The sequence below is a fragment of the Quercus robur genome, chromosome 12 (assembly GCF_932294415.1).
Source record: "Quercus robur chromosome 12, dhQueRobu3.1, whole genome shotgun sequence".
In the NCBI taxonomy this organism is placed as follows: domain Eukaryota; kingdom Viridiplantae; phylum Streptophyta; class Magnoliopsida; order Fagales; family Fagaceae; genus Quercus; species Quercus robur.
In genome coordinates this window covers 11,871,439-11,896,200 of record NC_065545.1, presented here as the reverse complement: position 1 = coordinate 11,896,200, position 24,762 = coordinate 11,871,439, and the positions used below count along the sequence as shown (strand labels likewise).

General features: G+C 34.5%; 3 protein-coding genes and 1 long non-coding RNA gene across 9 annotated transcripts; all 4 read left to right on the top strand.

The window, feature by feature from the left end:
- The first annotated feature begins 2,381 nt into the window (after positions 1-2,381).
- On the top strand, positions 2,382-5,225 carry LOC126708870 (polyadenylate-binding protein-interacting protein 5-like). 2 transcript variants are annotated; one of them, XM_050408859.1, is made up of 3 exons: positions 2,382-2,609; positions 3,431-3,896; positions 4,662-5,225. In XM_050408859.1, exons 2-3 carry the CDS (start codon positions 3,463-3,465, stop codon positions 4,753-4,755), a joined length of 528 nt encoding a protein of 175 aa, XP_050264816.1. In that variant the 5' UTR covers positions 2,382-2,609; positions 3,431-3,462; the 3' UTR covers positions 4,756-5,225. The 2 variants fall into 2 exon arrangements, with proteins under 2 accessions (XP_050264816.1, XP_050264815.1); XM_050408858.1 differs by having other exon boundaries at positions 2,389-2,609; positions 3,431-3,888.
- A 1,165-nt stretch (positions 5,226-6,390) lies between these two features.
- Positions 6,391-12,395, top strand: LOC126709398 (putative pentatricopeptide repeat-containing protein At3g16710, mitochondrial). 5 transcript variants are annotated; one of them, XM_050409617.1, is made up of 5 exons: positions 6,391-6,786; positions 7,025-9,294; positions 10,243-10,382; positions 11,732-11,858; positions 11,941-12,395. In XM_050409617.1, the coding sequence occupies exons 1-2, from the start codon at positions 6,691-6,693 to the stop codon at positions 9,221-9,223; spliced, it is 2,295 nt and encodes a 764-aa protein (XP_050265574.1). In that variant the 5' UTR covers positions 6,391-6,690; the 3' UTR covers positions 9,224-9,294; positions 10,243-10,382; positions 11,732-11,858; positions 11,941-12,395. The 5 variants fall into 5 exon arrangements, with proteins under 5 accessions (XP_050265574.1, XP_050265572.1, XP_050265570.1 ...); XM_050409615.1 differs by having other exon boundaries at positions 6,392-6,786; positions 10,206-10,382; positions 11,758-11,858; XM_050409613.1 differs by having other exon boundaries at positions 6,392-6,786; positions 10,206-10,382.
- A 2,094-nt stretch (positions 12,396-14,489) lies between these two features.
- Positions 14,490-18,101, top strand: LOC126709773 (uncharacterized). The gene is made up of 3 exons (XM_050410109.1): positions 14,490-15,042; positions 15,975-16,381; positions 17,267-18,101. The coding sequence occupies exons 1-3, from the start codon at positions 14,878-14,880 to the stop codon at positions 17,703-17,705; spliced, it is 1,011 nt and encodes a 336-aa protein (XP_050266066.1). The 5' UTR covers positions 14,490-14,877; the 3' UTR covers positions 17,706-18,101.
- Positions 18,102-19,018: 917 nt separating this feature from the next.
- Positions 19,019-21,427, top strand: LOC126709897 (uncharacterized). Its single transcript, XR_007649509.1, has 3 exons — positions 19,019-19,708; positions 19,833-19,917; positions 20,276-21,427. It is a non-coding gene; the product is annotated as an uncharacterized LOC126709897 (long non-coding RNA).
- Positions 21,428-24,762: the final 3,335 nt, after the last annotated feature.

The following is a 24,762-nucleotide window of genomic DNA, read 5'->3' as shown; positions in this document are numbered from 1 at the left end:
AAATTTTAAAAGTTTGACACATATTTTTTCCTAAAAATTACTATACATGATCTCTATTTAGATAACTCACACACATTTGATACATGTTTTCCTAAAAATTAGTACACACCATCTGCGTCTTTTTTCAATTTCTTTGCGTAGGCCTTTGGATTGCATCAACTTTTTACTCACTTCATCACCATCTTCAATTTCAATGAGGTTTGTTTCCTTTGACATTGTTGATATTATTAATTTTTAGTTTGTGTATTTTTGTTTCCATAATTTTTTAATAATCTCACGCTTTTTTTTTTTTTTAATCTTTTCTTCTTTATCTCTTTCTCAAGTTTATTTCCACAGTTTCTTTGATCTCCACAATTTTTTTCTCACTTCATTACTAGGGCTATCCACGGGTTGGGTTGAATTGGGTTTGTGCTTAAGCTGCATCTGACCTAACGTGGTCGGTTGGAGCAGCCATCAACTTGTTACAGATCGAGAGACTGGTCAGATTGGGTGAATTAAACCTTTAACAAGTGGTCACCATCTTCAATTTCAATGAGGTTTGTTTCCTTTGACATTGTTGATATTATTAATTTTTTAGTTTGTGTATTTTTGTTTCCATAATTTTTTAATAATCTCACGCTTTTTTTTTTTAATCTTTTCTTCTTTATCTCTTTCTCAAGTTTATTTCCATAGTTTCTTTGATGTCCACAATTTTTTTCTCACTTCATTACTAGGGCTATCCACGGGTTGGGTTGAATTGGGTTTGTGCTTAAGCTGCATCTGACCTAACGTGGTCGGTTGGAGCAGCCATCAACTTGCTGCAGACCGAGAGACTGGTCGGATCGGGTGAATTAAACCTTTAACAAGTGGTCACCATCTTCAATTTCAATGAGGTTTGTTTCCTTTGACATTGTTGATATTATTAATTTTTTAGTTTGTGTATTTTTGTTTCCATAATTTTTTAATAATCTCACGCTTTTTTTTTTTAATCTTTTCTTCTTTATCTCTTTCTCAAGTTTATTTCCACAGTTTCTTTGATCTCCACAATTTTTTTCTCACTTCATTACTAGGGCTGTCCACAGGTTGGGTTGAATTAGGTTTGTGCTTAAGCTGCATCTGACCTAACGTGGTCGGTTGGAGCAGCCATCAACTTGCTGCAGACCAAGAGACTGGTCGGATCGAGTGAATTAAACCTTCAACAAGTGGCGGATGGGTCAGTTTGAGTCGGAGTTTTGAGAAAACGATGAGATTTCGCCAGATCCGACAAAAATCTCATTAGATTTTATGAGATTTCGCCAAATTTGATTGAAATCTCACAGGATTTGATGAGATTTTGTCAAATCCGGTTGAAATCTCATCTAATCTACTTGATATCTTGCTGAAATCTGGGTTCTTTCGCTAGGATCTGGAAATTTTTCATCGAAATCTGTATTTTTCACTAGAATCTTGAAATTTTCTTCTAGAAATTCTTAGTACGTCGGTTGGTTTGGGGATTTCTAGTTTTGGGGTAGGGAAACTGAAACCGACCCGCCAAAGTCGGTTCTAGTGGTGAAGGCTCACCACAGACCACTAGAATAGTTGAGTTGGCCGACGTCGGATTGAACCCAGTCAATTTTTTCGGGTGGGTCGAGTCTTCAGATGGCTTTGGACAGCCCTATTCATTACCATTTTTCTTTTTAAAGAGGTATGTTTCTTATACAAGGAGTAAATATGAGTCTGCGAGGATTTGGGGTATGTTTGGGCAAATTGTTATCTTCTTCATTTAATTAGTTGAAAGTGTATACTTCTCTTCTACATTGACAGTTCAAAAGTCAAATGTTAAAGAGGAATCATTAACACCAATGTGATTGTGTTTATATTTAGGTACATGTTGATTTAATTTGGTATATTCATTTATTTCCTTTTCAAGAACTTGATCCATACATCTTTACAATTTGGGTGGAACCTTGGAAAAGTGTTATTTTTTGCAATCAAAGGTTAATGTGAATTTTGAGTTGTGTTAAAACTTAAAAGAGATAAATTAATGAAAAATTATAACACTAAATCAAAAAAAAAAAAAAAAAAATTCAATGCCCATAATATTTTCACAACAAATTTTAAGTGGCAAGTCGTTATTAGTTATTATAAGTAAGCCAAAAAAAGAATTTAAGTTATAAATTCAAATTATAACAAATAACAACTTACAACTTATGATTTATTGTGAAAGTATTGTAAAAATATTATAAAAATAACACTTTTAAATAATAATAAAAAGAGCATCATCGCTTGCACGAATAGTGTGTGTTGAGGCTATTATCCGCTAAAAAGTTTCTAAAAATATTTAATTTTAACTTAAACTTTGTTTCCATAAATAAAAAGCCTATTAAAGCCACCGTTCGTGTCACAAACACCTTCCCAGTAAGCGAGTGAGTTCTGATCTTTTTCATTAGACCGCAAAAGTAGGTGTGTCCCAAATCCCAATAAGTATATACTCTTATATGGTACAACATACTAGCATAGTATATACCTCTTACTTTCTCTCTCAATCACAATTTTTTCTTTCTTTCTTTCTTTCATTCATTCGCTTTTTACTGTTTGATTTCTCATCTCAACAATTTTAGGGTTTCGTTCCCAATTTCGATTTCTCCTCGGTGAGTTCCGATCACTATTTTTTTCCAATTATTAATTTTTTTGTAAGTGTTACATTTAATTATATTATTGGATTGCTATTCATTACTTGAAAAAAAAAATTTTGATTTAAAAAATGAAGAAGATTTAAGAAATTCAAACATGGATAAGCAATTTCAAACCTTTTTTTTTAAGCTTAGTATTATCAAGTTCTTAATTGGGGTGTTGGTGTTTGTTTCTGCGATCTGATATAATGTGCTGTGCAAGATCACTTTTTGTTGTGGGGATTCAATTGGGTCTATGATCAATAGCTTAGGAATTTGATGAAACCAACATTTGATTTGATTAGGAATCTGATACAATTCATGCATGCAATTGAGAAGTTTATGGACATGAAATATTGTAATTGCGTGAGTTTCAATTAGTTCAACTGGCAAAGTCTCTTGTGATCAAATAATGAACTTGGTTTCAAATGCTGAAATCGATTGGTGTGTTGGCTTTAGCAATCATCCTGGATCGGACTGCAGGTTTCAAATCTAAATGTCTTCTAATGAAGTATAATTTTCATGAATATTTTAGAAATTGTGAGTACTTATTCAAGCTTTCTGAATTTTCTAGTTGAAAGATGGTTTTAATTTGTTAACTACATGATTGGATGACATGCTAATGTCCGTTCGAGTACTTTCATGATTACTTGAATTTCTTTGCACTTACAGTGAATCTATAATGTATACAATTTGTTATGGCTTAAAACTTTGAATTTCTGTTTCATTGAAGTTTATTTATTGTTGTGCTGTATGGTGTATATACTAATATGGATTTTCTTTCATAAAATATTTTGAAGGGAACGGTGATCTTTTTTGATGAACTGAAGCAATGAAGCAAGGAGTATCTTCCCTGAATCCATATGCAGCATCGTACATTCCACTTTCTAAAAGAAATGCAAATGATAGAACTTTTGAGACAGCAAAAGACTCTAGGAGCGGCAATGAGTCTTCATGGTTTGTAACCCCTGAGCAACTCCATTACAGAGCTTATTATGACTCCAATGCTCATGGAGCTGAAAAAGCCCCTATTCCTGATGTGGGGTCTACAGTGAAGAGCCACCATGCATATGGTTATGGTTCATCACCACAAAATGTAAATCAAGCTGCAGATAAGCAGATGCTAGATGAATTTGACATTGATTTGGAATATCTTCAGATGTCATTTCCTGGTATATCTGATCAGTCCCTTACTGATGTTTATGCGGCAAATAGAGGTGACCTGGAAGCCACTGTTGACATGCTGAACCAACTTGAGGTGTACAAGTAAACTCTTTAATTTTGAAGTTTCTAAATAACATTCATAACATGTATTAGGTGATAGGTGATTGAAGTAGATTACTATTTCTTTTTTTGGTCTTCGGGGCTGGTTCAGTTCTTTACCAACATTCCCACTTCAGATTCTGGCACCACAATCATGGTATGAACAGTGCTGGCCTATATATATTTAATATTGGAAAACTTGAACAACTTAATAACTTTCCTGATACTACGGTGTTGTGTGACTATAGCCAGCTACTATTATCTTATTAGTTTTTGTTTATGGTTCTGGATTCAAGAGAAGGCAAAAGAGATCCATCTCTTGGTGCCATGCCCATGACTAATGGGCCAAAATAAATCTAATAGGAGTTCTATATGCTTTATTTTCTGGATATATAAAGACTAGCAATATCTTTCTAGTAGCCATTAACTAGTCATTAGAAGTATTACCATGAGTTAGTCATATATGCTCCCTTCAAATTACATGCTTAAATGGAAATCATTACTTGTGTGGATGTATTCATCTTGTTGACGGCTTAGACATACTCAATCTGCTATTATTATCAAGCTACGATGTCTTAGAAAGTAAGATTGTATGTTCTATTTCGCTTTATGTCTTAAGGCTTGGTTGTTGTTGTGGAATAATCTGTCTCAGAAGACTGACTTACATATTAAGTGTTTACCTTCATTATTATTGTGAGCTTTATTCATATTGTAATATCTTATGCTTTTACAGTCATCTTTCTAATAAGTATTATCTTCTGCTTACAGTGTTACACTGTTGAGTCTTCTGAAAGTCTTCCAGACACTCTGGACATTGGCGATGTTTCAGAATTTGGATCTTCAGCTGATTGTGCATCACTGAAACTGAAGACCGTAAAGGGCGAAGCCAGTGCTGCTTCATCCAGCTCCTAAGGTTCATCAAGATTATCTCCTGATTGATTTTGCAAACAACAAATCCAATTGTTTGTCAAGGCATGGTTGGTCTTGTGGATAAGAAATATATAAATAGGGGATTTTCCTCAGAGATGGAGACATCAGTTGTTATCGTTGTATAGTTCTCAGCTGCTTGATTCACCCTTCTCTTTTCTTTCAAAGGCTCATTGTTTTTGATTGATGGGTCAGAATCCCCCTGTGCAGTTATTATGCGGATTGCAGTTTTTTCTTTTCAAAATGAAAGTCATCTTTGCTGTTTTGCTTTCCTTCTTTGTGCGCTTGTCTTGGTTGGGTAGATGCTGTGTAAGCGGGTATCATTCAAATGTCACCTGAAGATTTGAACGCGTGATGCTTTAAGCTTGTGTATTTTTTTGTGATGAAATATAGCGCAATTTCCAACCTGTTGATTTATGATGTTTAGATCAGTCGCCTATTCACCTAGGCTATCATGGCTGATAGCTGATGGGGCTTTATCACTTTTAGTCTTTTACCATTCCGAATTACTGACATCTCTAAAATGATTCAATAATTTTAGAGTTACAAAAAAGTTCACTAAAATGTAGCAAGATGTTATCAGTAAAAAAGACCTAGATAAAAACCTGAACAAATTGTCAACTCAACTGTTTTGAAAATTATTGTGCCTATATCATTAATAAAAAAGACCTAGATAAAAACCTATACAAATTGTCAACTTCAACTGTTTTGAAAATTATTATGCCTAAAACATTACTCTCTCTTCTATCGGCTTGGTTTTTAAAACAAAATGTGCACATCTTGTCAAAAAATGTGTATTGATTTGTTTCAATTTCAAAGAAATGTGTACATCTTGTCAAAATACAAATGTGTATTGATGCATTTCAATTCCAACAAATGCACTAGGCAGATCAATTTCAAGAAATGTGCACATCTTCTTATCAAAATGTGTATTGATGTGTTTCAATTCCAACAAATGTGTTTTCTTGTCAAAATGTGTATTGATGCGTTTCTATTCCAACAAATGCACTAGACCGATTTGCCATGAAATCTTCATCATTGTTTAAAAAAAAAAAAAATGTTTATCAGTAAGAAGTTCTTATATCTCATCACTTGTGAGTTTAAAATTATGAGTTCGAGTAGTGACAAGTCTCACTATTACTCGGATGGTCTCACACCAAGTCAAATTTGAGTTTAAGTGGTGGTGTCAAAGACCACACCTACCTTATATCTCATCACATTGCGAGTTTAAAATTGTGGGTTCAAGTAGTGGCAAGTCCTATTATTGCTCAGATGGTCTCACACCAAGTTAAATTTGAGTTTAAGTGGTGGTGACAAAGACCACATCTACCTTTTGTCCCATCACCTTGCGAGTTTGAAATTGTGGGTTTGAGTAGTGACAAGTTTCACTATTGTTCGGATGGTCTCACACCATGTCAAATTTAAGTTTAAGTGGCGGAGACAAATATTACACCTACCATATTTTTTTTTTTAATGATTATATAAAAAAGTGGTGTGAGAGTGAAAATAATGCAAGTATGCAACAATCTCTTAAAAAAATATACGATAACACAAAGAGGAGAGGAGTAGGATTACGACCCAGACAGGTAGCATAAACTAAAACAACATGGAACGTGGGTCGTTTGGGTTTCGAACTTGGAATTGGAGGCAAGAAGAACAGTTTCAAAGTGGAGCTACAGAGATTTGGGTTACCCATATATAGACTCAAAAACATCTCGCTCTTCAAGATGCCACGTGGCTGAAATTTAAAAAGGTAAAAACATAGCTTGTTCAAGTTCAAGGTGTGTCCTCAACGACACCGTTTTACTGCCCGTTAAACCTCTTGTTCTTTCTTTCATTCATTCTCAATGGCTGGTCATGGCTAGGGTTTATGCATCCTTCAGAAGCCTCAAACATTCATCACCGCTCTTATCTCATCTTCCCATTCTTCCATAGGAGTCATGCTCCGTTTGGTTGCCCAGAAAAGGTAACCAAAAGAAACATCAAATTTTTCTTTTCTTTTTTCTTTGCTCTTTGAATATATTTCTTTTACAATTTTGAGGCTTAGTTTATGAGTGTTATTTTCTATTTGTTTTTTAAAATTTTAGTTCATGCTACATAAAGTTAAAATCTTTTTATTTGATTTATATATACACTCTCTGAGACCAAACTTAACTCTTAGGCTTCACTAAATGCAATTCTACTTCAATCCCTTTATCTTTCAGGTTATTTTGCTTCAAAAGCTTCACCTTTTTCTTTACCCTGCAATGCTTCTTTGTACAATTCCTAGAGTTGGTTATTGCTGCAGAATTGGCAAAACTGTGCGTTTCCTCCTCAGTTTTTCTTCATCTTGTGCTCTTAGAGCTGTAGAATTTGTTGAAGAGAGTAATACCCATGATTTTAATTACGCCGAATTACAGAATAGAATGCAAAATTATGCCATCTCGGGTCACTTTAGAAAAGCTCTGGAAACTCTGAATTCAATGAGAAATGTACCTGGAAAACCTACCGTGTATGATTATAATGCTTTGATGTACTGCCATTTGAAGTCGCGAAATGTGTTGTTGGAAGTTTTGGTTGAAGTTTATGTTGGGATGAAAAGATTTGGGCCAGCCCCTAATGCGTCTACTTTCAATACGCTTCTTAATGGGATGCTATCTCTTGGTAATTTGAAAGATGCGTTTTTTATTGCCAAAGAGATGTGTGGAAGTGGATTTGTGCCATCGTTTAGTTTGTTATCGAAAATGTTGAAAAAATCACTTGGAGTGGGAAGTTTGGATGATTCACTCGGTGTATTTGGTTTGATGTTGAGGTTGGAGTATTTCCCGACTGAACCCACCTTGAACCTTTTGATTTCTATGCTCATCAAAGCTGGGAGGATTCGAGCGGCATATTCTGCGTTCTCCGTTCTTTGGGGCAAAGGCTATTTTTGTAGTGTATATAGTTATAATCTCATTCTTTGGGCTTTGTGTAAGTCTGGTCAGATTTGTACAGCTTTGGCATTGTTTTGTTTGATGAAGAAGAAGGGTGTCATTCAGAATGTGTGCTCTTATTCTGCTTTAATATGTGGTTTTGGTAGAGAAGGTTTAGAGGAAGATCTTTTTCATTGTTTAGATGTAATGCAAAGTGATGGTTGTAAGCCAAATGTCAGAACATACACTATAATAATTAAGTTTCTTTGCGATGCTGGGAGGTTTGAGGAGGCGCTGGAATACTTCGGTAGGATGGAAAGGGAAGGGTGTGATCCAGACTTGATTACATATAATGTAATTCTCCGAGAACTTTGTCATCTAGATAGAGTGGGGGAAATTTCTGAGCTCATTCAGGTGATTGATCAAAAAGGGTTTTCACCCAATCCATATACATTTTCTGCCTTTGCTGGAGGCATGTTAAAAGTAGGCAAAATAGGAATTGCTCAAAAAATATTGCTTGATGTGATTTCAAGGGGATGTGGTCTGGATGTTGCTGTATATAATATATACTTAAATTGTTTATGTTGTGAGAATAGATCTAGAGAGGCATTATCTTTGTTGAAAGGTATGAGAGAAGGTGGTTTAATTCCAAGTAGTGTGTCTTATAACACAATTCTAAAAGGTTTTTGTAGGGAGAATAGTATTGAAGAAGCTTTGGAGCTCTTGGACAGTTTTGAGTGGGTAACAAATGGGCCAGATGTAGTTTCCTTCAATACAATTTTGTCTGCAGCATGCAAACGAGGAAACTCTTCAATGATTCAGAGGATTGTGTTTCGAATGGAGTGTGAAGGGGTTGAGCTTAATGTTGTCAGTTTAACATGCCTGATTCAGTATTTCTGTACAGTGGGAAAATTTTCAGAATGTTTGAATTTAGTGGAACACATGATGTGTAATGGCCCTCAACTCACAATAATTACTTTTAATTTGCTTCTGGACAAACTTTGCAAGAATGGGTTGCTAGGAACTGCCCACCAGACTTTCAAATATCTTAGGAACACTGGGTGTGTACCCGATACAACAACATATAATATTCTTATACATTCTTCCATAAGGGAGGGTAATAACATGCTGGTGGGCCAATTGTTTAGGGACATGTACAGCCAGGGGCTAAAACCAGATGTTTATACCTATGGGTCTTTAATTGGTGGCCTTTGTAGGGAAGGGAAGATAACAATTGCTCTCCAGCTTAGGGATCAGATGCTAGGGAATGGGCTTACTCCAAGTATTACAATTTACAACACCCTACTGGGGGCGATGTTTAAGACCAATAAGGTTTGTGACATCATTTCATTATTGAAAACTATGGTAATGGAAGGGTGTCAACCTAATGAGGTAACTTTTGAAATTCTTAACCAAGCAATGTCAAAAGGTTGGATGAAGAAATATCCAAAGTTTGCGAAAGTTCTAGGGCTTGTGATAAAAGAGACTCAGCACGGAGTGATAACAAGTTAATTGATTTGGAGTCTTGGAGCTTGCTACACCCACATCTTCTGAATTTCCAAGAAAATCAAACCTGTAGTCAGGTATGCAGGATCCTTGTTGCATATGTTTTATATCTATATTTATATATATATATATATATATATCTTAATTTTTCAGATTTGAACAGCAAGAGACAATTTTTAACATTCCACGTTCATTCTTACAATTCTTTTCTCAATTTTTTCGTTCAACTTGTGCCATTCATGGACCCAAATGTCCATATAGTTTAAGCAATATATGTGATGTAAATATATATGTTTAAGGGTCCTTTTGGATTGAGGGACAGAGAGAGAGGGAGTAGAGGGGAGTAGAGTAGAGTTGGCCGGGAATTAGCTTATCTCCGACCAACTCTACTCTACTCCCCTCCACTTCACCTCCCTCCCCCCTCAATCCAAACAGGTCCTAAAAGTTTTCTGGATAAACTTGTCTCTAGTATGATTGTTTGTCACATCCTTTCGACATTTGAATTACTATTAGAGGTCCCGTATGTACTATAGTCTCAGGATAGGTTTACCAAGCACCAATTCAATTTTTCCTACTATGAAATTAATGGTAAAAGGTGTACGTTTTCACTGATATAGTTTGGATTACGATACATTTTTTCAAAGTTAGTAAGAGGTAGACAGCATTGACTGGGATAAAATAAGTAGTAAAGTAGGACAGGATTTGGAAAAAAACGTTATTGAATCTTTTGCTTGGTTATGCCATGTGTAAAGGGGTATGAGTATGATTCTATTATCAATCAGCTTGGAAGTTGCACTTGAATCTTTGGATGCACGATGGAACTGTTAATCTTGTGCTCACTTAAACCGAATCTCTCTTTCCTTGCACACTCATCCCTGCTTCCTTTTTTTTTTTTTTTTTTTTTTTTTTTTTTTTTTTTAATATTTGTGTTGGATTTACTAAATGGAGTTGTTAAATTCAAATTTTTATCAACTGTACATTTCTGAAGGCATGAAAGCAGATACTGAACTGAAAGAGTTCCACAGCCTTGAGCACGCGTGGATGTCTTTTGTGGATGGAACAAAATGGAGGGCATTGTTTCACTCCCTCGCAAAGAAATTGCTGCACAGCTATATGTGCAGGATGTAATGACTACCTTGTGGGGTTCCAAACTGTTGAAATTGGGGTATGTAGTGACTACATGGTAATTCCATCTCTTTATATATATTCAAGTAATTATTCTTCTCGTGGCTGCAATTCTGTTGCTCGTAAATATTTACTGGAGTGTATCTCACACTTTTAGCAAGCAGGTAATCGGGATCACTGGTCTGGCACCTTATTTTAGTTTGAAAGTCAGATTCTTAGAGCAACCACATCAGCTCATTTAAATTTTATGTCTATTTTACACAAAAAAACCTACTTTTTTTATTTTACACATCTACTTTTACAAAACACCCACATCAGTTTATCTATTTTATCACCTCTTTTATTTAAATAATCAATTTTCTCAATTATTTTATTATTTCTCTCAACCAACCCATTTTTATACGCTCTCTCTCTCTCTCTCTCTCTCTCTCTCTCTCTCTCTCTCTCTCTCTCTACCCATTTTTTTCTGATTTTTTGCTCTCCCTCTTCTATCTCTCTATACCCATCTCTCTCCCTCTCGGTCACAAGCACCGATCCACAACTCCAATCCACAGCTGCACTGATCCACAGCTCCGATCCACAACCACCGATCTCCCTAGCTTTGATCAGGCAAGACCCATACCCACGAGCTCCGATCAAGCAAGACCCACGAGCTCCGATCGTTCCAATCAAGCACCGATCTGTCTCTTTGTTGTTTGTCCGTTTGGGTTTGTTTGTGTGTGGGTGTATTTGTGTATCTCCGTTTTTTTTTTTTTTTTTTTAGCAAGTGTATCTCTGTGTTGATTTTTCTGTGTGGATGTGTTTGTGTGTGGGTGTGTTTGTGTGCATCTGAGGAAAAAGAAGAAGATGAGGAGAAGAGAAGTTACTGAGTTTGTTGAGCACGGAGAAGAGAGAGAAAAAAGGGAGTGAACGGGAAATTAATAAAATAATAAATGGACGAGCTACAGTAACCGTGTATATTTACGTAACCGTGTATATTTACACGGTTACTGTAGCTCGTGTAGAGATATACACATTTTTACATAATTTTAAAAGCACTGATGTGGAGCATTTCTAGATCAAAATGTGTAAAAAGAGCTGTTTTTTGTATTTTGCAAGATTATCCATGGACTGATGTGAATTCTCTTAGCTTATTTAATATAGCTTGAATTTTTTTATCTTTTTTCATGCTTGGTTTAGTTGCTTCCACTTAAAGTTCGCACCCCCCACCCCCCCCCCCCCCCCCCCCCCCCCTTTTATCAATTTCTGTTCTTTTATCTACTCTGAAGTGTATATGCTGACACAGTCTCATCTGCATTGCGTTTTCCACTCATCATGAAACTGGCATGATACTTGCCACGGATGTTAAAGTTGTTCTATTATTTGACTAAGTGGTTTGATTTTAAGCAGCAATATGTTTGAATGGGGAATGACAGGAATGACTGGTGAACCAATGAAGTACATGATACTAGGAGACTGGAAAAAGCCAGAGTGGCCTGTGAGAGCCATTATTCCACAACAACTTGAGCAGAATCTGGTCAGTCCTCTATATGACTATTGGATTGAGTTTCCAATCATGTGCTGTGTCATGGCTAATCATCACTTCTCTTCTGCTGCAGATATTCTCGTTCACCATATACACATGCACCCAGAGAACCGCCATCAGTAATTAACAAGTGCATTTCTTAAACAGCCTAGAATTTCTTTTTTCAGCCTTATGGTTGGAATAAAACCTCATGAAGATGAGTCCACTCTTCAATTTTTTCTTCTATCCTCTTTCACTGAGTTAAATCTACATTATGCTTATTGAATTGACACTGATATCTAAGGAAACCTTTGGACAACATAGATTTGCCCTTGTATTGGTAGTAGCACTTTAATGCTGACTTGAGTAAAATCAGTATGTTGATTTTTAATATGAAGCACAGTGATCATTTTAGAGAATGCCTATAGTGTTTCTGCAGGAGGCAGGTACATAGACATGGTCTTGTTACATGTAAAATGTGTTGTATTCTTAAAGTTGTTTGGTTATGGAAAATAGCCTTTTGTTATGTTAAACATGGGCTAAAATCAATTTTCTGTTGTAAAATAGCAGAAGCTCAAATTACCAAGATTGATTGTGAAAATAATTTAGACTTGTGAAAGATCTCCAAACTAACAATAGAAACGAAGAAAATTAATCCAAAAGAAAATAAACACAAAATACCAAGATTTACGTGGTTCGGTAATAGCCTACATTCATGGGCTACGATGAACAAATTTCACTATAACAAATTTGGGATAATACAAATTGGTGTAGAGACACTCACACAAATCCAAATTCCAAATACACCCAAATAACTCTCTTTCACAAATATAAAACCAAATAACCAAATACAAACCAAAGAATCAAAGATTCACAAATACCAAATACCAATTGCACACAAATCAAAGAGAGAGCCACAAATTAAATCAAAAAGTTGCAACGCACCAAGAGAGAGCAAATCACCAAACTGCAAAACCAAGACCAAGCGGTAACAAACTTCTTTCACTATTCCAAATTACAATCCACAAATATCAAATAACCAAACAAAGAGAAAGCCTTTTTCTCACACACACACACACTCTTCTTTCTATCTCTCTCTCTCTCTCTCTAATTTTCTGTAGTAATACTATGCTTATATGGGAGACTTGAGTTGGCTAGTATATCCAAAACCAAGAAGGACTAAACTTCTTTTCCACATACAAAAGGAGAATCACTCATATTCTAAATAGAACTCAAAATCAAGCGGTAGACAAGACTTCTAATAAAACTTGATAACTTCAAACAACAGCAACCCAAAAGGAATAAAATTTCTTCCTTATCCAAATCCAACAAGGAGTTGAACTCCTAATTCAAGCCATATTCTACATTTTCGTCCAATGCTTTCCCATTTTTTATTAACAAAAAATATTCTCTTGCTCTCATCAAATGTGCAAAATAATTGAAACAGTGCATAGCACGAAGTCAATGTAGGATGCTCCTTCAACCTTTCTGATAAAATCTGATTTTCTTATGTGGTATTTAAGGCAACGGTAAAGTTATGAATTCTTGTAATTGTGCATTAATAAGAAATGTGTTCTTTAAAAAACAAACAAACAAGTAAATAAATAAACAAGAAATGTGCATCGTGCATTATGTTGTTTCATCATGTATACAATTAAGGCAAATTTGGTACATTGATTACTCGAGAATAAGAATGGATATTATAAGGAAAACAAAAAACATAAGGACTAACTATTTTTATGCATTTGTTTTAAGAATAGAATATTGAATTTGCATTTCCAAATTCGGTACAATATTGCTTGATGATAGAATTGAGTAATATTCCAATCAAATTTCTTCATCTACCCTTATATAATTATTATGGTTTTGCTTAACATTCAAACTATGTATAAATTAACTAAATATATAACTTATGTCATTTTCCTTTTTGTTCAAAATTGCTACATCCTTGAATATTATTATAAAATTCAAAAAACGTTTTTTTTCTGGAAATTTTTATTATCATTTTTTTAAACCAAACACTCGAACGATGATACAAAGAAATGGTCGTTCTATTCCTACATATCAAAAGTGCCTTTAATATAATCTTAATTTTGTCCAAATACCTGTGTTTCTCATCATCTATAGTAAAATATATATGTGAAAAAATAAATGCATTTTTCTTTTTATTTAATATATTTTTCTAGAAAAATATGAAAAACTTATTTCAAGTATCAAAAGACTAAAACCCCGAGAGAGAGAGAGAGAGAGAGAGAGAGATTTAACCTATATAAAATATTGTGAGTCTTATTACATAAAAGTCTGAATGAGTGGGGTGACACTATCTTAGTATTATAAATTATTTTTCTTTATTTTAGGATCTAAACACGACCCAAGAGATTTTATTATTATTATTATTAATTTATTTATATTTTCTTATTATTGTAGGGCCTCGGTTGAAAGAGAAATAGAGATTTTCATGATATCCATTGTCCTATGTTAATGTGGCTGTCATAGAGAAAAGAAACAGGTTGCCAGAAATAACGAAGAAAAAAGCAAAATCAAGGACAGAAATTATAACGTTGTTTTAAAAGTTAAAACATGAAACACCAGAAACAAACAAATTCCGCAACTCGCTCTCGGTTCATGAATGATTGTCATTATCTAAACCAAAACTCTCACATCAAAGAAACATTATTATTATTATTATTTACAAGAGTAACGTATCAAAGAAAAAAGATACACATGACACCTAAAACCAAAGACTCATTCACCTTCTCTCTATTTCCATTCATGTAAACTTGTTCAACAAGATTCTATCAATCACGTTGGTCTCTTACCATTTTCATGGTAGCTTCTTTTTCTGGAGGAACCTCAAAAAGCTTTGACATTTAATAATTGGGAGACACGAAAAGAGAGAGCAGAGCAAAAGCCAAAAAGGGTGGAGTTTTGTTTGTGTTTTATATGATCTGGGTGTTTGTGATTTGAAAAGGTTATTAGATAGATTTGGATCTACAACATATAGATATATTATATATCTGAGGATCAGAAAATGGGTGTGGATTACTACGACATATTGAAGGTGGACAGAAATGCCACCGATGATGATCTGAAGAAGGCTTACAGAAAATTGGCAATGAAATGGCATCCTGACAAGAATCCCACAAACAAGAAAGAAGCCGAAGCCAAATTCAAGCAGATATCTGAAGCCTATGAGGTAATAATCCAACGCCTTCTTCTTCTTCTTCTTTTTCTTTCTATATTTCCCTTTCATTTTTATCTGTTTCTGTTTCTGTTTTCAGTTGGATGTTTCTTTTTAAAGGTTGCTTCTTTAGTTTTTATTTATTTAAAAGCCTGCTTTGTTTCTGGGTGATTGTGGAGAAGGAAAGAAGATCAATTTGAGCTTCTCTTTTCTTTTCTTTTTTTCTTTTTTCCTTTTTTCTTTCCTTTTGTCCCATTTAATTAATGTTGTTTTCTTAACCACACGCACCAAAAAAATGGTATGGAATATGTGAGAGTCAAGAAACAAAATAGTGGTAATGTTAGTGTTGCTTATACCCTAAATGAAATAATATGGATTAGTGATAGCAGAAAATTTATATATATATATATATATATATAATTAAAAAAAAAAAAAATGAACACATTTGTTGGACTAGAGGTTATATCAATTTAGCAAGAGTTTAGAGTTGAATATCAAAATCCTCTTCGTCAAGGTGGTGGGAAAGACAAGATTGTGTCTCAGATGAAAGAAGGGAAGAGAAAACATGGCTCTAGAGAGAATTGATTGACCGAGTTTCTGGTATTCAGTATCATTGGGATATATGGCTTTGTTGAATTCATTTCAATGCAGAAATGGAGAGCTCAACAAGACCAAATAGTTTGTGTTACGCCCAATTGATTTGAATTTTTCTGTCATTTCATGTATCAACCAATAAAATGATTTAGATATTAGTCAAGTTTCTTCTTTTTTTACAAATTTTCAGCAATCAAACAGAGATTAGAAGCATTAAATTTTACTTGATGTCAATTTGCATCAAGTCCCTCCTTAATGACAGTATCTATGAATGTCTCTTTGAGGTTAACCAAGTTAACATTACATTGCCGTTGGATTGGATGGAATTTTGATCTTAAGTTTTGTGATTTCAGGTATTGAGTGACCCTCAAAAGAAGACTATTTATGATCAGTATGGTGAGGAAGGCTTAAAAGATATGCCACCACCTGGCAGTGGTGGTTTCTCATCTGGAAATGGCAATGGGGGGAATGGATTTAACCCTAGGAATGCAGAGGACATTTTTGCGGAATTCTTTGGAAGTAGCCCCTTTGGATTTGGTTCATCAGGAGGACCTGGGAGATCTACGAGGTTCCAGTCAGATGGCTCAGGGATTTTTGGGGGATTTGGTGGGAGTGAAAATATTTTTCGAACATATAGTGAGGGCAGCATGCCAAAGAAACCACCACCTGTGGAGAGCAAACTGCCATGCAGCCTTAGGGAGCTTTACTCTGGATCAACGAGGAAAATGAAGATTTCAAGAACCATAGTTGATGCCAATGGGTATGCATTTTTCTCAAACTGTTGTTATCCTTAGCAGTAGTAGTTGTTGTTTGATACATTTTAAGTGGGGGACGGGTGATTGAAACCCTGGATGTCTCCATTGGAAACACCAAAAAATGTCACTTGACCTTAAGGTCATTGGCATTGTTGTGTGTGCGCGCGCTTTTGCTGCTTAAGCAACTGCTGTTTTGAATTAGATCTAGTAACGATGCACTGTCTTCCATGGTACACTATAATCATAGTATTTGAGATATGGATATGAACTTTTTTTTATTGAACAAGTGATCTTACCTAGCTAAGAGCCACATCAAAACCTGGATTAATATGCTTATGTTCAGGGTTTTACTCAATGGTGACCTTGTAAATTGTAATATGGCATTTTCTCTAATAATTGCCTTGCTTTAGTAAGGACCAACTTGCAGAAGGCACATCCGGTTACAGTAATTATCCCAATAGTAATCTTCACCAACTCAATAAAGATTTTTGTTGATTTAATAAGATGGTTTTCAGGGTTATGGATGAAAGTAATTAATTCTTCAAGTTAGTTCCTTCTTGTGCTGAAGTTTTTACCCTGCTGCCCTAACTGCAGTATGGTAAACTAATAATCCATTATGAAATTAAGGCAACCACCCAAATTTTTTGAATTACATAGATTTAAACGAAGATAATTCACTTTTTTTTTTTTACCATTTAGTGATCGCAATACTTCATTTCTTGATTATCTGAACATAGATAAATTGTCAAGTTGCTGGCATTGGCAAACATGTTGATTTTAATCCTTCTACATATGTAGCAGAAATTATCATTGTGACTGTGTAGTGTCATAACTAACTGCATTTTTCAGGCTAACTTGCTCCTCCTCTGACTATATTTTTTTTGTTACAGACGACAGGTTCCAGAAACAGAGATATTAACCATTGATGTGAAGCCTGGATGGAAGAAAGGAACCAAGATTACTTTCCCAGACAAAGGGAATGAACAACCTAACCAGCTCCCAGCAGACCTCGTGTTTGTGATTGATGAGAAACCCCATGATGTTTACGAAAGAGATGGCAATGACCTCATTATGAACCATAAGGTGTCTTTAGCTGAAGCATTGGGAGGAACCACAGTAAATTTCACCACACTTGATGGGCGTAATCTATCAATTCCAGTGACCGACATAGTGAGCCCTGGTTATGAGCTTCTTGTTGCCAGAGAGGGAATGCCAATAGCAAAAGAGCCTGGTAATAGGGGTGATTTAAAGATCAAATTCGAGGTGAATTTTCCTACAAGATTGACACACGAGCAAAGAGCAGCACTCAGACGTGCCTTGGGGGGTTGAGGAGGAGGACTTCATTGATCTTTTCTCTGTATGTATTTGCCACCAGCTTGGGAATCAATGAAGCCACTCAAAAAATGCATTCTGTCAAAGGAGAGATGCCATGAAATGATCTGCCTCAATTGCTATCCTCTTTATAATTTTCTGATTTTACCCGGCAGTCCCACTGTAGTTATATATGTCTCTTCTTTGTTTTTTTCTTTTTTAGCCCCCTTTTTTTGTCACTATTTTTTTGCTTTGTGTGCTTGATTGATTTTTTATTTTTATCTTCCCCTTTGTATATTTTTGCTGGGATCCAGAGCTTTGTATTTGTATAATCGCACCCCTCTGTATTCTTTGTTGGATGATGAATCCTCCCTTTTTTTTTTCCAAATAGATGTTCACTGTTCCTATTGTTTCTCTTTGACATTGCATTACCTCCCCCTCCCCCCTAGTATAAAGTATAAACAAATTTTTGTATAGGAATATTGATTGAGATTTTTTTTTTAAAAAAATTTCATGTATCAATGTGATTACAAGTTTATCAATGCCCTATTTCAGACATCAATAACCTTTCTTAAGATCTTGTTTTTGCAATCTGACTTCTTTTCAAAAATGGGTGGTTAAGCATTAACTCAATTAAGGAGACTTTCATAGCCATCCATATTAAGACTGTTGAACCATGGTACGTAGATTATCAAGGAGGTCACTGAATAAAAGCTATCGATGGAGTGTAAAAGGCTACAATCTAAAGGATAAACGAGGCCACAAGTTTGCAATGAGGTTAAGTGATCCAAAGTTAAACTACAACACTACCAGAACATATCATGATCAGCTCGCAGATAGATATCTTCACAAATTCTCATACCCACTTAGTCCACTTCCGTCCGTTTGGTTCTTTCAGTCCACTTTGGTTCATTTAGTCCAATTCAGTCCACAATGACAAAAAAAATTATTATTATTTTTAATTATTTAATTTAATGATTTGTAGTATTATGTGATACGTACAAAATTTTTAGGGAGGGAAAATAGAAATATTTAGAGATGAAATAGAATTTTGACTACTTCTAATAAATCAATAAAATATACAAAGGATAAAATTGGATTTGATCGAGGAAATCCTGAGTTCCTAACCTCTTTGGATTTAACTGAAAAAATTTGGATCCAACTTTTTATTAAAATTCTCTTGATATTCTTTATTGAAAATAACTCCATCCTATTTAAATATAACAAAATAACGTTAAAAACCTAAAATAATGGAGCACTTCTCCTAAACTTATGTCGGTATGGCCCCAATAGTCGTGCTCCTAAAACTAGGACACCACTAACACTAAGAGCATTAGCATTGGGAAATGCCAATGCCAAATCTAAAGGAAATTTAACATTTTCAACATCAAAACACTCTGTATCAGGGAATGGCAAACAGCACTATTGTAAATTTTTTTGCAATAGTGCTACAGTGCAATTCTATGTTTAGAATTGCACTGTAGCAAGTATTGTATCAAAAATAATATATTTTATGTGTTTCCCCCTAAAACTTCTCTCTCATGAAATCATTCTGCGCGGGCTCTCCTCTCTCTCTATTCATTCTCTGTTTCTCATTTGCTCTCTCCTCATCTCTGAAGCTTCATCTCCGAAATGTCAATGTGACTATCTCCGAAATTTCTGGACCCATCTCCATCTCTATCTCCGAAATTTCTCACCCGATTCACCCTCTCACCCATTCACCGATTCACCCTCACCGATTCACCCTCACCCTCACCTCACCCGGTCACCGATTCACCCTCACCCATTCACCCTCACCGATTCATCCTCACCCATCTCCATCTCTGAAGCTTCACCCTCACCCATTCACCGATTCACCCTCACCTCACCCATTCACCCTCACCGATTCACCCTCACCCATCTTAACCGATTCACCCTCACCCATTCTCAAGGGTTTTTAGGTTTGGGTTCAGATTTTGCAAAAACGAAGCTCCGTCGGTGTTGGGGGATTCAGCTCCGTCGGTGTTGGTGCTGACTGTAAGGTGGGTTTTGATCAATGTAGAGTTTTTGTGTTTGTGTTTCTTTTCTCTCTCTGCAAGAAAAAGAGGGATTCAGCTTGTGTTTGTGTTTGGGTTTTGATAAAAGAATTGTTGTTGATGTTTGCAGAGTTTTTGTTGTTGATTTAGCATCTTCGAGACCGTAAGCTCGAGTTCATCTTCAGAAAGTTTGCTCGGTTCATCTTCAATTACTAGTAAGTATCTCTCTCTATCTATTTCTCTCCCTTCTCTCTATTCTCTTTGTTTCTGTAGCCCTCTGTAAAACCGATATTTGATAAGCCTTTTTTTTTTTTTTCCTCCTGTGTAATACATGACTAGTTTAGTAATATTAAACCAAAATTTTGCTGGGAGCATCAAAACCAAATTTATTATTATAAACATACATAATCACAATGATGCTGGGAGCATCAAAACCAAATTCATTTGAGATTATTTGGTTTTAATGCTCCCTACATCACACAACACTAGTGTCGAAATTAACATGTGGCTGTATTTCTATTAGGTCCGATTAACATGTGGCAGGTTCTATATGTGTGTGTATGTATTTGGCAGGTTGAATTTGACAGGTTCTATATGTGTGTGTGGATCAGAAAAATTGGCAGGTTCTATATGTGTGTGTCTGTATTTGATAGGTTCTATATGTGTGTGTGGATCAGAAAAATTGGCAGGTTCTATGTGTGTGCATGTATTTGGCAGCTTGTTTGAATAGTTGTTGAATTTGACAAAAAAAAAAAAAAAACGTTTGCTGGAAAGAAATGATGAAGGCCAGGGAAAGATATTTGATATGTTCTTTGGAATAGACGTTGAATTTGACCCCCAAAAAAAAAAAAATGGTTTGCTGGAAAGAAATTATATAAATGGTTGTGGTGCTTTAAAATCCCTACCAATGTCCAATTGTACATGCCTGGAATATGCAACTATTGAGAGTTGTAGTTCTTTGATGTTCATTTCAAAACGCCAGCTACCTCCAACTTTGAAAAGCCTAGTGATAAATGATTGCAAGAATTTGCAATTTTTGATAGACGAGGGAGAGGCTTCTTCTTTATTATTGAAAGAGGAGAGTATTAAGAAAGCTACTAGGAACTTGCAAAGGCAAGAGCATTTCAAGGACCAAGCATGTGGACGAAAATGGTGTGGAGCCTCCACAGAGGATGTTACATGGATATGGGAGCAACCTGTTCTCAGTTGACATTGGTGCTGATCGGATAGTGTGTGCAGGGGAGGAAGGTGCTGTTAGGATCTTTAATTTCACACAAGCATTGGAAATTGAGAAGAGGACTCGTGATTTAAGACGAATACGGTTAGATAATAGGATGAGGCGGCGTAAGCTCCAAATAGAGATGAACAGTAAAGGTGGTCGGACTGATCAATGTTCAGTTGCAGCTAAGAAGAACACAGTTAATGGTGATAGGGGTAGTGCTTGGCACAATAAGCGTGGGGTGAGCAGCAAGCTGAAGGCGTAGCAGCAGATAACAAGTACTGGTTGATTTTCGGTTCCATCATTTTTTCACACTTTGTGGGCATTTTAGCGTAAGGATGGTGTAAAATTCATTTTCTAAGCAGGCAAGCTGACTTATGGCCAAAAAAAAAAAAAAAGAAGGTAGGTAAGCTGACTAATTGTGGTTTTATCGTGCTATATTTGAATTATAAATTTGATGTTCATTTAATATTAGTTGTTACATACTTTGTTATGTTCAGTTGGTTCCTTGCTGTAAGCATCTCAAATTATAGTTTCCATTCTTCTCTGGCACAAAGTTGGTTTTCTTTGTCAAATGTGGTGAAAGTATGTGAATATGGTGGTTTAGTTTGGAGCGTATTTATGTGCACACCTCTCTGTGTGTGTACATCCAATATTTGGTCTAAGGTTTTCATTCTTCGAGATGGTCACTGAACCTTTTAAAAGTATGTTGTGCATGCGTGTGTGTGGCCCAAGGTTTTCATTTTGATCGAAAGTTCATCAAATCTTCTCAGAGTATGCATATTTGTGTTAATGTGTGTGACAGAGTCTCCAAATTTGTCCAAAGCCATTTTGTTTAACGGTCGTGGAATTTTTGCAAAATTTGTTGAACAGAATGTGGGTGGTCTCTTTGTGTGCATGCGCAACTATCATGTGCATCTATATATATGTCACTGTAAGGTTGTTTTCTGGCTATTAAGGGTTGGTTACATAGATCAGGGTGGGAATGAATTGTTGGACTTAACAGTAATGCATCTCTTCTTGAGCACTTGGTTATTTAAAGGCCAAGAAAGAAATGTGATTGCTGGAAATCTCAGAATTGTACTGTTGAAAAAAATTGGCTGTTGGAACTTGGAAAGCCCAGGAAAGAAATTGGCAGTTGGAAAGAAAGTGACCGTTGGAATCACCAAAATCTGAAAAAAAATTGACAGTTGAAAGAAATAATAAAGTAAGTTTAAAAAAATAATATTTTAATACAAATAGAAGTTTGGGATGTGGAGGTATTGTAAAATAAGATGGTATAAATGATAAAGTGGTTTTTAGAATTGTAAAATAGAATAGCATTAGCATTTTCCAATGCTAATGCTCTAACAATGCAATCCAAATACAACTCAAACACCAACAAGTTCCTACTCACACTAATTACTATCTTAACTAATAGCTAAAAACATAGTAATTTCCTACAAACATGAAACAACTAATAAATAATCATTAATATTATTTCCTAACAAATTAATATATATATATATATATATGTATATATATAACATTTTATATTATGATCTTAGTGTCTCACATGAATTAAGTGTAAGCTTAAATATGTATATATAAAGCTCTTTGGCACCCCCCATTACAAGCCAGTTTTAAAGGGTGAGTTAATCACACAATTTTAGTATTTTACATTGCTTAATATTAGTAAATAGTAAGTAGGCACAACAATTTGGTAACATCTTTTATATTATTTCAATAAGTGATGATAATAGGATTAAAAATCATGCAACTTATTTGTATATGATACAATTAAAATTCATTTCTTTTTATAGAAAATGCGAGTTTCATATAATTATGAAGACCATGAAATAATGGATATGAGAGATAAATTTATAAGATGATTTGCATATTTGAATGCATGAATTTCTCAAAATTTTGAAGTTCCTAATTTTATTTAACTATATATCATTTTATTTTCATGGCTTTCATAATTTCAACCAATGATTCACAAATTGACTTCTTGGAATGAGTAAACAAGTTTAAGTCAAATAGAAATTAGGATATTGCTATAACTATGATTTTCTTAAGCTTTTAAATAATTCACCAGAGCACAAGAAAGTTTTTTTCTACTGACATGTGAAGCTCATCTCTCATCTTGCAATGTATAAGTTGTTCAACATTTCATCATATCATGATAGAAATTCCTTTATAAATAAATTTATTATCCTCTCCATTTTCTAACCAAAATGATAATATATTTTTTCATACAAAGTACTCAAAAATAGTTAATATGACAAAACAAGACCGCACGAAGCAAGCTCTTTATGTTAGTGATTTTATTATATGGGGAAAAAGAACCAAACTTTTTACCGAACAAAAATTTTAAAAATATATATCAACTCAAAAAATTGTAACCATCTCACACATTGCATGGCCTTACAACTAGTTATTAACAAACATGGGCGGCGCTAGCCATAGCCCAAGGGGTTCAAATGAACCTCCTAACTTGGCCAAAATATATATAATATAATATAAAATTTTTAATTTTTTTGATCCTCTAAAATAAAATATTGAACACTCTGATCGTAATTTTTTTTTAAGCACAACTAAAATAACCTTAAATATAATCCTATTACCAATATATTGGCATTTTTAAACACACACACACACACACACACACACACACACACAAAAAAACCAACAACAAGCCAATTTAATCTAAAACCTTGAAAATAAAAATTAGTTGTTGAATCTGAAGTGCTTTTAATTTGTTATTTGTTGAGTGAGGACCGGGCACGTGGGACTGGCCAAGAGTGATTGAGTGAAGACAAAAGCAAATGTTAACACAATAAAAACTTTCTTAGTACCTATTTGGGAATAATTTATCTAACTTTTTTTCTAAAAGTATAAAATAAGTAGGAACTCACATGAGACCTGCAAATAGTAGGAAAAAAGATGAAGTAATAAGTTGGTTTATAATCAAGACCCAAACACACTTGATACAATTACAAAGAACAATAGTTGTCAAAGTTGAGTTGAATTGTTAAATACAAGAATTGTAAAGAGTTAAAACAAACTAATAGATAAAATAATTTTGAGCAATAATAATTAAAATTCACTTCGCGATAATAATTAATATATTAATTGTATTTGAAAACAATTGATGATTCCAAGATTTCATCTTAGCAATAATAATTAGTATGTTCATTGTATTATGAAACTATATGCCAAATGAACTAATAGTTTATATTTTCTTTTCTTGCTAATACTATGGACAAATTTGTAATAAAGAAACATCATAAACCACAAAATTTATTTTTTATTTAAGATTTATCTATTTATCGACTTTTTAGAAGAAGAAAAATTCTGTAGCTGTCACTGTTAACATAGGAAAATCTTAAAAAGCAAAAAGCCAAAGCTATACGGATTTTTTGAAATCCATGATCACTTAACAAACGAAGCTAGCAAATTAATAGACAGCTAAAAGTTAATTTTTAAATATAAATGCGGTGATCATGGAACATACAGAGAGTTGCAGTGCGGAGTGGTAGCAGAGCTTTAGATATTAGTCCAGCCTAAAGTAGATTAAGCAAAAAGCGGAGGCAGAAGATCAATGCCTCTAATACAATTACATGAACAATAGTTGTCAAAGTTGAGTTGAATTGTTAAATACAAAAATTGTAAAGAGTTAAAACAAACTAATAGATAAAAGAATTTTGAGCAATAATAATTAAAATTCACTTCGCAATAATAATTAATATATTTATTGTATTTGAAAACAATGGATGATTCCAATATTTCATCTTAGCAATAATAATTAGTATGTTCATTGTATTATGAAACTATATGTCAAATGAACTAATAGTTTATA